Source organism: Thamnophis sirtalis, unplaced genomic scaffold (assembly GCF_051295495.1).
Source record: "Thamnophis sirtalis isolate CommonGarterSnake01/CBP01778 unplaced genomic scaffold, rThaSir2_p1.2 scaffold_7, whole genome shotgun sequence".
In the NCBI taxonomy this organism is placed as follows: Eukaryota; Metazoa; Chordata; class Lepidosauria; order Squamata; family Natricidae; genus Thamnophis; species Thamnophis sirtalis.
The window spans coordinates 87,200,232-87,214,327 of record NW_028261387.1 but is presented as its reverse complement, the minus strand read 5'-3'; the positions used below and the strand labels follow the sequence as shown (position 1 = coordinate 87,214,327).

At 46.1% G+C, this 14,096-nt stretch overlaps 1 protein-coding gene across 2 annotated transcripts in view; it reads right to left on the bottom strand.

Annotated features, from left to right (window-relative positions):
• The window catches only part of CDH4 (cadherin 4), a 1,112,351-nt gene that overhangs the window by 34,624 nt on the left and 1,063,631 nt on the right, over positions 1–14,096 (bottom strand). For both annotated transcript variants that reach the window (XM_087720535.1, XM_087720536.1), the window contains exons 9-10: positions 10,428–10,613; positions 3,631–3,884 (exon numbers count right to left, since the gene is read on the bottom strand). In XM_087720535.1, coding sequence (XP_087576661.1) covers positions 3,631–3,884; positions 10,428–10,613 — 440 coding nt within the window. The remainder of the gene's footprint in view (positions 1–3,630; positions 3,885–10,427; positions 10,614–14,096) is intronic.

Below are 14,096 nucleotides of genomic sequence, written 5' to 3'. Positions count from 1 at the left end.
CGCCCCCTGGGCCAGATACATGCAATGAACATTTGTGTTGCTGCAGAGTGTCTCTCCCTTCGGGATCTTAGCGAGCCGAGGTGGTGCAGTGGTTAAATGCAGCACTGCAGGCTACTTCAGTTGACTGCAGTTCTGCAGTTCGGCTGTTCAAATCTCACCGGCTCAGGGTTGACTCAGCCTTCCATCCTTCCGAGGTGGGTAAAATGAGGACCTGGATTGTTGTTGGGGGCAATATGCTGACTCTGTAAACCGCTTAGAGAGTGCTGAAAGCCCTATGAAGCGGTATATAAGTCCAACTGCTATTGCTATTGCTATCTTTTTGTGAGGGTCAGAGCGGGACAGAAATTCTGACTTGGGGTCTGCTTCAGCCTCCTGGTGCGGGGCTTTGGGTGAAGGCTGGAGGGAAGTACCACTGGTGGAGAAGAGCCGGAGGGCCTTGTTCCAGTGGGGCTGCATCGTGGCCTGGAACTGGCTGACCATCTCATCCCACTGAGTCTCTGGGCACTGAGGTGCTGGTCGTTACCTTTAAAGCCCTACATGGCTTAGGACCTGGATACCTACGGGACCGCCTCCTGCCACATACCTCGCAACGACCCATAAGATCTCACAGGCTGGGCCTCCTTCAGGTACCATCGACTGGGCAATGCCGGTTGGCGACTACTTGGGGGAGGTCTTTCTCTGTAGCTGCTCCAGCCCTGTGGAATGATCTCCCAGCAGAGATCCAGACCCTTCCCACTCTCTCGGCCTTCCATAAGGCCACTAAAACCTGGCTGTTCCGGCAGGCCTGGGGCTGTTGACCCCAAAATATGGTCCAGCCCCACTTGGAATGGAGTGCATGGTGTGTTTTTAAGTCTATCTTTTCTTTTTTTCTATGCCTTTTGATTTATTTGTATTGTGAGCCGCCCGGAGTCCTTCGGGATTGGGCGGCATACAAGTGTTATTAAACTTTGAAACTTTGAGACTGATATCTGGCCTGGCACTCCTGCAGGTCTTCCCTTTGCTTGGAAAGCCTGTGCTCATAGTCCTCAGTGAGGTGCTTCTGCTGAGCCTCCTTCTTGGTCAGATCCAGCTGCTTTGCCAACACTTTCTCGTGGTGGCTACTCAGCTCCAGCAACTGCTTGGGTGGGTGGAATGGATGGATGGATGATAGAGAGATAGATAGATGAAGATTGGTAGGCAGGCAGGCAGAAAGATAGGTATCAATGGAGTGTAATTAGTATAATCTATAATTAGATATATCTGCTCATCCAGGAGGTTAGTGAAATTGACACGTGTGCCTTTCTGGTTTGGATTAGCATTTTGGCCTGATGTTTAAAGTTTTTTTTTTTTTTTTTTTAAAAAAGATTGTTAAAAAGTTAAACTTTTTGTAATATTTTAATTGTGGGTTGTAGTTTTTTTTCTTAAATGATTCTTTGTATCTTGCTTTGGGCTTCTTTTAAAAATGGGATGGGGGGGAAGGAAGGTACATCTTGTATGATCAATCGGTGCTAAATTGATTTAGCTGGTGACTGGTTCACTGCATTCCACTGGGTCACCTCTAAGCTGGTCCAGGTGTAGGAGAGAAATGAGCTCCCTGTTGAAAGACCAGCCATTGCAAAACGGAACAATGAAGAAAAATGGCCTTGTTAGCCATTCCCTTCCATCCTTAGAATTTCCACTGCCTGTTCATGCCAGCAAGCAGAGGCAATGAGTAACCATTGTCCTTTTTGCACGACACAGCTTTATCCCCCTTGAAATATCTCATCCCTTGAATGATTATAAAATATCACAAGTGATGTAGGTTTAATTGGCCCCAGTGCTAGTTCTACGGGGCGCCTTCCTACGGTGCCAAATTTATCTAACGTTAGCAATAAAGGAACAGGCGGATAACCAGCGAGACCAAGAGACAAAGGAAGATAACTTAAACTTTCCTCTTTTTAAAGCTGTGCTCAATGTACATGTCCACACAACCAACTGGGATTTAAATGTACCGCATGTTCAAAATATGGAAGGTCTGTGATTACGCTTACAGCCAGGGGTGGGATTGAAAAAGTTTAGCAACTGGTTTTTCTGCCCAGTTGCTGGGGAGGTGGGGGCATGGCCATAGTGGGCATGGCCTACTTAGCCTCCTGCACCAGGCTCTGGAGGATTTCCTCGAGCCTCTGGGAGGGAGAAAATTGCCTCTCCCGGGCTCCAGAGGCCCCCAGAAGACTAGAAATGGGCTCATTTCTAGACTTCTGGGAGGTCCATTTTTCACCCTCCTGGAGCCTCTGTGCAGGACCTGCACTTACCTGGCATCCAAAATGGGCTGCGTGGAGACTCCTGGGAGAGGTGGAATGGGGTGAGAGGGGCAGGGCCAGCCAGTCCTAGCAAGTACTGGTTCGGTGAACCGGATGTAAAATTAGCATCCAGTTCACTCGAACCAGACCGAACTGGCTGAATCCCATTCCTGCTTACAGCCACTCTTTTAACTGTTGCTGGAAATAAGCAGAATTCAGGGATAGCTCATTTGTGAAGGTTTTTTTTTTATTTTAAAAAAAAATACATGTATATCCAAAAATGCAAAGTGCGAATCAGATAAGCGCTTGCTTGGGAGCATAGGAATCATGCAAATTGTAGAGCATAATTAATCCGCCACTTCGACATTCATTTTATCAGGCACTGGGCCAAGCAACAGAAGCAAAAACTTACAACTTGGGTGTAACCCTTTAAAGCAGCTGCATCTTATCTGAGGATCATGCCTTTTGGAGATTGAATTTGAACTGACACCAGGATTCAAAACGGTCATGATCGCAGTCATGATGGTGCAACAAAAGCTCCATTCATTTTGTGTGTGTGATGCACATTAAAAAAAAGTGTGCTTCATTGGAACTAGTGCCTTGACTCTTTTTTAACCAAATGCCGCAGGGCCCTCGGACCACTACACAGTCCTACTATCTTATCTGAGTTCAGACCATTGTTCCATCTATTCCAGAACTAAGTGTCAACACTGCCTGTCAATCTAAGTTTTGAGCAGATTTTTCCACCCAATTTTCCTGGCAATGTCAGGGACTGAACCACAAACTCTGGTCATACGAAACGGGAGCCTAACCACTAAGCTGTTGATCCTTCCTGTGGGAGAATTTTGTGTGGCCAGGTGTTTCCAATGATACAGATTTGCCAATGAGAAATGAGATGGAATGGATCTCAGGATTTCTTTAATTCCAAATCCCTTTCCCAACAGAGTTGCTAAATAAAGCAACAGCACAGTTCCATGCTGTATTGAAGCAGTAAACAGACAAAACTGTAAAGTAAGCTTCAAAGAAGTCTCTTACTTGTCGGGTCCTTGGTGCTTCCTAGTTGTCTTGCAGATATTTCATTATGAAACTAGGTAACATCACTAGCACTGATGATATTACCTAGTTTGGTAATGAAAGATCTTCAAGAAAGCCACCAAGTTTAGAGAGCACCATGGACCCTGCAATTCAATCCTGGGCTACAAATATTGTCTCCTGTAAGTTTCTTATCTAAAACCCAACCCAACCCAACCACAATACATGTGTGTACCATGGTTCCATCTATTTTACAATCCCTTCTGATTCAACGTGGTTCATGGGTATTCAAAGGTTGACGACCTTCCAAAATAAAGAGCGCTACCTTCCACCATCATACCTGATCGCCTGTTGCATGAAGCGGTCAGGGTCCACTGCTGAAAAAGTCATGAGGGCTGTACCCGTAGGCACTCCCTCTTCCAGCCGGATGAGTTTGTGGTTGGTCGGGAAGAAGGGTGGCTCATTGACATCGGTGACTGAAATGGTGACTCCGGCTGTAGACTGGAAGGACATCTGGATCCCACTGGCAAGGGGAGCTTGATTGGACACCATCACCGTCAACATAAACGCTCGGTTCATCTCATAATCAACTTCCTGAAATCAAACAGAGACATGATCACTCGGTATTCTATGGTCTTATGTTTGTTTAGGTATTGACCAGAATGCTGGATTGGTTTTATAAGGAAGAAGTAGTAGTTCTGTAGATGGACCATGGGATGTTGTGTGCTAAGGAAAGCCTGTTCCTTGGCTAGTTAGTTCAGGGGTGTCAAACTCAAGGCCTTCAGGCTGCATCTGGCCTGCAGAATGCTTAAATCCAGCCTGCGGGGCCAGCCTGGAAATTTTGAAGGAACAGCCCGTGGTGCCTCTGACAGCCAAAATGTGCTGTGTGTGATCCCCCCGAGGCCCGTTTTCAGCCTCCACGGCCTCCTGCAAAACTCTGCAAGCCCTAAATGGGGCATGGGGAAGAGCATGTGCATCTGTCCCGCCCCGCCCCTTGACACCTCCCACCGGCCCATGGAGGAGAACTATCTTTTCATTCTTGATGAATGTATTTTTGTTCTCTGTATGTACACTGAGACATGCATCAAAGACAAATTCCTTGTGTGTCCAATCATACTTGGCCAATAAAGAATTCTATTCTATTCTATTCTATTCTATTCTATTCTATTCTATTCTATTCTATTCTATTCTATTCTATTCTATTCTATTCTATTCTATTCTATTCTATTCTATTCTATTCTATTCTATTCTCCATTCCTCTATTCTAACAGACCTTATCAGTCCTTGGATAGTTGCCAGGCTGATAGCTTCCAGATGCAAAGCTGTACAGGGAAATACTTGGCAAGGAGTCTATCAGATAAGCCAATCTTCCCACTAACAATACAAACGAATTGTCTTCTGCAAACACCACTCCCCTTTCTCTCCTATTTATTCCATATGGGAGGGGCCATTCATTGTCCCCTTGTGCCTTTACTCCCGAGCCTATCTCTGTTTCCTTAATTGTTCCCTTCTTCTGATAGCTCTGCATATGCACACAGCAGGAACAGGCTCCAGCTGCTCTTCAGCCCCCTTTATCTCCGACTCCGAAGGTAGCTGATAACTGTTGGAAGGCCCTGGCTCCATCTCTGCCTCCAATGCCGAGCCCTCATCAGAGCCTTCCCCAGACTCCAAGACTGGCCCATGTTCCTCCCCAACCTCCTCACTGTCTCAGTCTGCCACCAGCTCTGCTGGTCGCTGGTGGGGTACAACACATACATCCTCTCCCTGGCCTACAAGATTTCCTCATATACATCTATGGCTTGATATAAACTTGCTGGTGTCACATTTGAACAGATGAGTAACAATTAAGTTAGCACTCTCTGATACTTATTAGATCACCTCTCAAGAAGCCAGAATAGCATAGTTAATTCTGGCACGGAGGGTAGCAAATGAAACATAGCTGGAAGGATTTTAAGCGAGAATAGCTTACTGCAAGTAAAACGTTAGGAGAGTGCTTAAAAAAAAAAAGGATATACACAAAGAGCTACCCAAACAGAATTTGCTGAAATAATTAGATTCAGGGCACTGAATCAAAGACAAAAGTTTTATAACTTAATATGGAATGAACCACTGCGACTAAGCAGTGAACTCACTTTTTAGTACCCTCAGAAAGGGTGTTATTTTCTGAGACACCAGAAGATAAAGGCTTGTGAGATGTAAAACCCAAATAGTTTAATCCTCACAATACAGGAACAAGTCTGGTTAACAATTCAAGGATTTATTTAAGAGAAATGAAGTAGTCTCTTCCCAAGTTGGATTGAGAACAAGGAGAGCAAAAACAAAACAAAACAGTTTTCAAGCTATACAATTTATAGTCCCTAAGCAATGCATGCCACGCATAAGAAGAAGCCCTCCGCTTTTCCTAAGTCATCCTTTAAGTCATTTTACACTACAAAGGGTCAGCATCACCCTTCCTGCAGATTCTCAGTTATTTTATCTGTGTCTTCTCAGTTATTTTATCTGTGGCTTCTTGTGGCTTCGCCCTAAGCGACGACTGTTCGTATCTCACCAAATGGTGGCTTGTCTCAGACTATGTTTCTGTTCTCAAAAGAAGTTAGTTTTAGCAAGTCATCATGTACTGTTTTACTGAGCACATTTGGTGGTTAATTTGCAACAGGAAGAACTCTATAGCTTGGTTCACTGACAAAACCTCGCTCGACTGAACCGCGCCTGACTAAACTGCGTCGCTGACGTCATCAAAAGGGCGACAACAGCGCGGAGACAGAAGCACGCTGTAAACCCTAAACCTAAAATTAACCCCTAAACCTAAACATAACCGCCCTAAATCTAATCCTAAACCTAACCCTAAACCTAACCCTAACCTAACCCTAAAACTAACCCTAAACCTAACCCTAACCCTAACCCTAACCCTAACCCTTACCTTAAGTTGAATCGGCTTGCTTTCAAAGCACTATTTAAAGCATCCTTCTTTCTCCGCGCTGGCTGTTGTCGCTCTGTTGATGACGTCAGTGACGCGGTTTAGTCGAGCGCGGTTTTGACAGGTCACGCTATAGCTTATTAATACATTTAACATTTTTTATAAAAGAGTAACTTATTTATTTCCTTCCGGCTTCTCCAATTTCAAATGTACAGGGAGTTCTTGACTTACAGTAATCAATTTCGTGACGGTTCAAAGTTACTGAAAAAAGTGACTTATGGACGTTTTTCACACATAACAACCATTGCAGTATCCCCATGGCCACACAATCAAAATTCGGACACTTGGCAACTGAGTCATATTTATGGCAGCTGCAGAGTCCCAGGGTCACGGGATCACTTTTGGTGACTTTTTGGCAAGCAAAGTCAATGGGGAGGCTGGATTTAACTTAACAACTATGTGACTAATTTATCATTGCGGTGATTCCAGAGGTGGTATGCTGCTGGTTCGCACTGGTTAAGGCAAACTGGCAGTGGCAGTGGCACAAGGCTCCACTCACCCACCCAGATGTCATCAAGGATCTTCTGCAGATGTGCACGCTCCCGCTACCAAACTGGTAGTGAAGAAATTAGAATACTATTACCATAAAACCCCAGCCCCATCCTTAATCATTCATTATCAACCTACAGATCTTGTAGTGTTTCCATTTTATGTTTGGATTATATTTCCAAAAGCTTAGAAGAACCTTTCCTGGCGACTCCTAATTTGGAAACGTTCACCGTAATAACTTAAGCAGTACATATAATGCAGATAGATAAGGTGGGATTTGAATTGTCTTTTTTTTTCTGTTTTTATTTTTTTAATTCTAAGGGCATTTTTAGTTACAAGAAATAAGTTATCCTCTGGTTGTTATGTCTGGAGAAAGGCAAACAATAACAGAGTGCATCTCTCTTTCAAATCCATTTCTATATTCCTTGCAACATTCATGTTTTGGGGAGCCTCTCCTTTCACGTTTGGGGAATTTGCTCAGACTCTGTAAAATGATCCCTTTCCCACCTCGCCTGATTTATGCAAGGCTTGTAAGGGAGATAAGTGTCTTCTGGCACAGAGGGGATGGCTCTTGTTGCGGTGGAAAATAAAATTGGAACTGTACATCATAGATGCCTCTGGCAGAAGAGCTTAGGATAGAAGCTACATAAAAGATACAAAACAGAGTTGGAAGGGACCTTGGGGGTCCCCTGCTCAAGCAGGGGACACTATACCCATGATAACAAACCTATGGCACGCGTGCCTCAGGTGGTATGCAAAGCCATTTCTGAGGGCACGTGAGGCGTTGCCCTGTCAGCTCCAACGCGCATGTGCATGCTGGCCAGCTGATTTTCACCCTTGATTTTTGGCTGTTTCAGGAGGAGGGAAGCCTTCTGAGGCCTCCAGAGGGAGAAAAATGACCCAACGGGCAACCCGGAAGTCCATTCCCGAACTTCCAAATTATGTGTCGGGCTGTTTTCGCCCTTCCCAGTCTCCAAGAAATCCATGCATGCATGCATGGGACAGCGAGGGTGTGTGTGTGACATGTGCATGCCCGGGGGCACAGTGCGGGGGGCTTTAAATTATGGGGGGTGGGCATGTGAGTGCATGCAATAGCGCACATGCGCATGGTTTTGACACCCGAAGCGAAAAAGGTTCATCATCACTATACCAGTGATGGCTAACCTTTCAGTACTGAGTGCCAAAACTGGAGTATGGTGCTGGACTGCTGTAACTCGGAAGACACCATCTGGCTGGTGTGCATGCATGTGGTGGCCAGCTGGTCTTCTGTTTTCTGTCGTGTGCATGCGCACTGGGCTAGGGGCTCTCTTCTGGGTTCCATCATGCGTATGTGCACTGGCCAGCTGGTCTTTATGGAACCCGGAAAAGCAGCTGGTGAGGGCGCATGTGCCCACTTAGAGGGCTCCGTGTGCCACCCCTGGCACTCATGCCATAGGTTCGCCATCACGGCCCTATACCATTTTAGACAAGTGACTATCCGGTCTCTTTTTAAAAGCCTCCAGAAAATCTATTTGAAGCCGTTTGCAGAATCACCGGGCTGCAATGGATGGCTTGTAAGAGCCGAGGTGGTGCAGTGGTTAGGGTGCAGTACTGCAGGCCACTTCAGCTGACTGTTATCTGCAGCTCAGCGGTTCTAATCTCACCGGCTCAAGGTTGACTCAGCCTTCCATCCTACCGAGGTGGGTGAAATGAGGACCCAGACTGTGGGGGCGATATGCTGACTCTGTAAACCGCTTAGAGAGGGCTGAAAGCCCTATGAAGTGGTATATAAGTCTAACTGCTATTGCTATTGCTATTGTTTTCTAATTCAGATAAATCTTGCCCCACGTACACACAGGATGCGGAAAGATAGTTCCCCCTTCTTTGAGAACATAGAATAACAGAGTTGGAAAGGACCTTGAAGGCTTCAAGTCCAACCTCCAGCTCAACAGTAAATCCTGTTACCATGATGACGAGCTTATGGCATGCGTGTCACAGATGGCACGCAGAACCCTTTCTGCTGGCATGCAAGCTATTGCCCAGCTCAGATGTGCCATGCATGTGCGTGCGGCTCCCGCCAGCCAGCTGGTTTTCGGGTCTCCGCTGTGCATACATGGGGGGTGCATGCGGGAGATGCCTGCGTATGCACGGGGGATGGGGCACACACATGGGGTCCACATGCGCATACATGGGGTGGGGGAGGAGCAGGACGCATGGCTGTAACTCAAGGACTATCTGTAATGTGAAGGCTGTATGTTTGGTCATTCCAGAAAAAATCTGGACTACTGTGAAGAATAAAATACAGGAGTAATCTAATCTTTGGCTGATCCAATACAATTTTTCTTTTATTCCTACATACCAAATGCTGTCAGTGTGAAAATATGATCCAGGGACATAGTGTCCACATCAAAAGCTTGCACTTTTCTACTATCAGTTGCAGTTAATTTTATCTCACCTAATGCCTTATCTAGAGGATGATTCCCACTTGACAAAAAAGTTCTGGCAAGGCAATCTCGCTGATATGGATCAAAGCCCTCATTTTATCCCAATAGAACTGCCACGTTTCCTTAAGATTCCCCTTTGTGATGTACAGATTTCTTCAATAATGGCTCAGCTTTTACTGCGGGAAGACTGGAAAAGTCTGAGCAGAGTTGCATGTCCCCCTCTTCACCACATTCAGACTCACGGCTCCCAAGAGAGGAAGGTTTTCAGTCAGATGTGAAGCTAAAATGGTACCGAATGGGCAAAGCTTTATAAGACAGCTGGATGGAATTTTGAGCTGTATGTAGTATTGACTTGATTTGTTTTTGTTTCTAAAAATCAATTTTACTTTTAATAGGAAAGCTGTAATGTTATGCCCTCTTCCTATTGGATCTTGAACCCCTATCTGTGCAGTTCCAGTGACATACCTGTCCACCCAGCCACCCACCTATTCCATCCCATTCCATCCCATTCCATCCCACCACATCTCTTCATCAATTCATCCCTCCATCCATCCCATCTATCCCTCCCTCCCATTTCTCCCTCCCTCTATCTCACCCCATCCCTTCCATCCAAAGGTGGGTTTCAGCTGGTTCGGACCAGTTTGGGCAAACCGGTTAAGATTTTGTGCAGTTCAGAGAACTGGTTAATCGCACCACTGGATGGCTGGGAGAGGAGGAGCGATGAGAGGCCAGGAGAGGCGCCCCTCGATGTGAGTGACATTGAGTTGGCCAGGCCCACCCAGTCACATGAGCACCCATCCACGCCCATCCACCAGTCATTAGGGCAGAAAACTGGTTGCTAAATTATTTGAAACCCACCACTGTTTCCATCCCATCCCATCCCATCTCTCCATTCATCCCATCCCTCCCTCCCTCAACTCCCTTCCCTTCCCATCCCTTCCCATGCCATGCCATGCCATGCCATGCCATCCTCTCTCTCTCCGATCCCATCCATCCATCCATCCATCAATCCATCCATCCCTCCCTCCCTCCCATCCCATCCCATCCCACCCACTTACCCACCCACCCACCCACCCATCCATCCATCCATGCACTTGGCTCTACAATATGGTGGTTGCTGTATTTATTGAATGCATTGCCTTCGTGAATCAGATCCCTACAAAAATCTGGACCAACTATTCTCCAAACTCAAATCTCTCTAGAATTTGCCTGTGGACAAAGTCCCCAGATAATGAGAGGCATACATACCCTCACAACGGTTACCAAGCCTTCATTGGTAACAGGATCAGTCCGAACGGTAAAATGACCGGAAGGGTCTCCACTGATTATTCGGTAAACAGCATTCCAATTGGGTGAGTGGGGTTGATCTCGGTCCATCACCGTCAAATTAGCGACAACAACTTCTATCCGGTTTTCTGGAACTTCACCAGAATACTGAAAATAGAGAAGAAGGTTCTGTTAGAAGTATCTTTGCACTTGTGTGCATGTGTGCATGTGTGCGTGTGTGTGTGTGTGTGTGTGTGTGTGTGTATAGAGGTATCCCAATATATTTAGAGTTTTTGAAATATCTTACAGACACTGTTGAGAAGGCATGGTGAAAAGCTTTATCCTCCAATTGTGCCTTCCTTCATCGTGTCCATAGTTCCCACTTTCAAAAGCTGTATCTTAAGCAAGAGACACTTGTCCCCACTAAATAAAGTTTTATGTATTGTACAAGGGGCATTAATTCTACCACCCCTACAGCTCACTGTTACTCCCTGATTAGGAAGCTCAGATCCGACATTTTCCCCACTATTTAACCTTCATTGCTCCGAGCTTACCTTGTCCCCTCTCGACAGAAAAACTTAGCTTTCACCAGATAAATACAATTGCAATTCATCATGGATTCTTTTGTGATTTCAACATAAGAGTTCTAGACTTGGAAGGGGCTCCAGCTATATAGATTATCTAGTTCAGGGGTGTCAAACTCAAGGCCCGGGGGCCAGATCGAGCCTGTGCAGTGTTTAGATCTGCCCTGAGAGGTTGTCCTGGAAACAGCAAAAGACCGGTCTGCGGGTGGCCCTTCCGAGTTCAGTTTTGTTAGCAGAGGGTTGCAGCACAACTTCACAGCCAAAAATGGAGCTGGCTTGGGCCTTGAGTGGTCCTCCTGAGATCCATTTTCTCTGGCAGAGGATTGCAGGAAGCCGTCGCAGCTGAAAACGGAGCTCAGGAGCCCATTTTTGCTGGCAGAGTGCTCAGGCCACTACAGGTGTCCCCAACATAAGTGTTGTTGAGCTGGTCATGGCTTCTGGCCACGCTCCCTCTACCCCCCCTTTCAAGGTCAAAAACAAACCTGATGCGGCCCTCAACGAAATCGAGTTTGACACCCCTGATCTAGTTCAGCCTTCTGCAATGTACACGGAAATAACCCATGCAAGGTAGCTGCCTAGCCTCTTCTTAGAGACTTCCAGAGATGGAGAATATGAAGGAGTGGATGGTCACTTAAACACGAGTCAGCAGTGTGCAGCAGCAGCAGCAGCCAAAAAAGCTAATGCAATCTTTGGTTATATAAACAAAGATATAGAATCAATAGCAATAGCAATAGCAGTTATATACCGCTTCATAGGGCTTTCAGCCCTCTCTAAGTGGTTTACAGAGTCAGCATATCGCCCCCAACAATCCGGGTCCTCATTTTACCCACCTCGGAAGGATGGAAGGCTGAGTCAACCTTGAGCCGGTGAGATTTGAACAGCCGAGCTGCAGAACTGCAGTCAGCTGAAGTAGCCTGAAGTGGTGCATTTAACCACTGCGCCACCTCGGCTCTTTTTAATCAAAATCACCTGAAGTATTAGTACCGCTTTATAAAGCCTTAGTAAGGCCACACCTGGAATATTGCGTCCAGTTTTGGTCATGACATTACAAAAAAGATGTTGAGACTTTGGGAAAAGTGCAGAGCAACTTAAACCATTAAAGGTCTGGAGTCTAAAACAGTTGCAGGATTTGGGTTTGGCCAGCCTAGAGAAAAGAAGGACCAGGAATGACATGATAGTATATTCCAGTATTTGAGGGACTGCCACAAAGAGGACGGGGGGGGGGGGTGTTCCACTGATTTTCCAAAGCACCAGAGGGCAGAAAAAAAGAGCAACAGATGGAAACTAATGAAGGAGAGAAGCAACCTGGAATTAAGGAGAAACTTCTTAACAGTGAGGACAATTAACCAATGGAACAAGCTTGCCTTCAGAAGTTGTGGGTACTTCATCAGTGGAAGTTTTTAAGAAGATAAGTGGACAGTCACTTATCTGAAATGCTTGAGCAGGGGGGCTGGACTAGAAGACTGCCAATTACCTCCACTAGACCAATAAGATCCCATAGACTAGGCCTCCTCCGAATTCCATCCGCCGGCCAATGTCGACTGGCGACTACCCGGAGGAGGGCCTTCTCGGTGGCTGCTCCGACCCTCTGGAACGAACTCCCCGTGGAGATTCGTACCCTCACCACCCTCCAGGCCTTCCGCATAGCCCTTAAAAGCTGGCTGTTCGGACAGGCCTGGGGCTAAAAGACTTGCAACCCCACTCGAATGGTATGACTGTTGTGCTTTTTAACGGTGTATGGTTTTCATGTCTGTAACTTGTTTGTTTTCCCCTCCCTTGAATTGTGAGCCGCCCTGAGTCCCCTCAGGGAAAAGGGCAGCATACAAATAAAGTAAAATCAAAAATCAAAATCAAATCAAGACCTTCAAGGTTCCTTCTAGCTCTATTCTGGTTGATTGCTTGAGTTTGGAAGAATTCATCTGTTTAACCACTTCATCTGCATTTAACCACTGCGCCAAGGTGGCGCAGTGGTTAAATGCAGCACTGCAGGCTACTGCTAGATCAGCAGGTCAGCGGTTCAAATCTCACCGGCTCAGGGTTGACTCAGCCTTCCATCCTTCCGAGGTGGGTAAAATGAGGACCCAGATTGTTGGGGGCAATATGCTGACTCTCTGTAAACCGCTTAGAGAGGCCTGTAAGGCCTATGAAGCGGTATATAAGTCTACTGCTATTGCTATTGCTATTATATTTTATATCAGAAAACTGTAGCCCGCGATGATACCAATAGCAATAGCACTTAGACGTATATACCACTTGTATCCCTCAAAGACCATCCTGGGTCATTGCAACCTTTCATCCGGAATTATATTAATTGAAGGATTGAAAGGAGCTTTCTTCTGAATAGGAGCGCAAGTGGAACATAAGATACTCAATAGGCAGCTGGCTTTCCTGTGGACTGTTTCAATAAAGTGATAGGACAATATGTTTGCATTGCCCTTGGAGGCAACAGACGGGCCCAAGGCCAGACCATAAGGTTGCATCTTCCATTATGTTGTTCCTGCCTAGAGCATTTGCACATCTAAGTTCACTGCTAGACCTCAATTCTGATCCCCAAGTGGTAAAATTGGTTGACTGCTTATCACAATTCTTTTAAAAGGGCACCTTCCTTTAGGCTTATGCATTGCCCTATTAAAAATTGGGCTTTTAATGAATGGCAGAAAGTTGCTGTGCTCACATGGAGTCCAAATCACTTCTAAATCATTGTCATAGTGTACTCAGTCCCTTAAGTCACGGGGAATATTGCACCCCTATCCATTTTCTGTCTATCTCCTGCCCTCATCTCTTCCACCCATCACTCACTTCCTTGCCCTCCTCCTCACTCAAGACAAAGGGATGCATAACATCTAATGTAGTTGTTGATGACTTTTGGAGGGTTTGGGATGGAGGTCATGGTGAAATTCATTTTTTTTACTACTGGTGCTCTGGGCATGGCTTGCTGGGCATGGTGTGGCTTGGTGGGCGTGGCAGGGGAAGGATACTGCAAAATTTCCATTCCCACCCCGTTCTGGGGCCAGCCAGGGGTGGCATTTGCTGGTTCTCCAAACTACTCAAAATTTCCACTACCTGA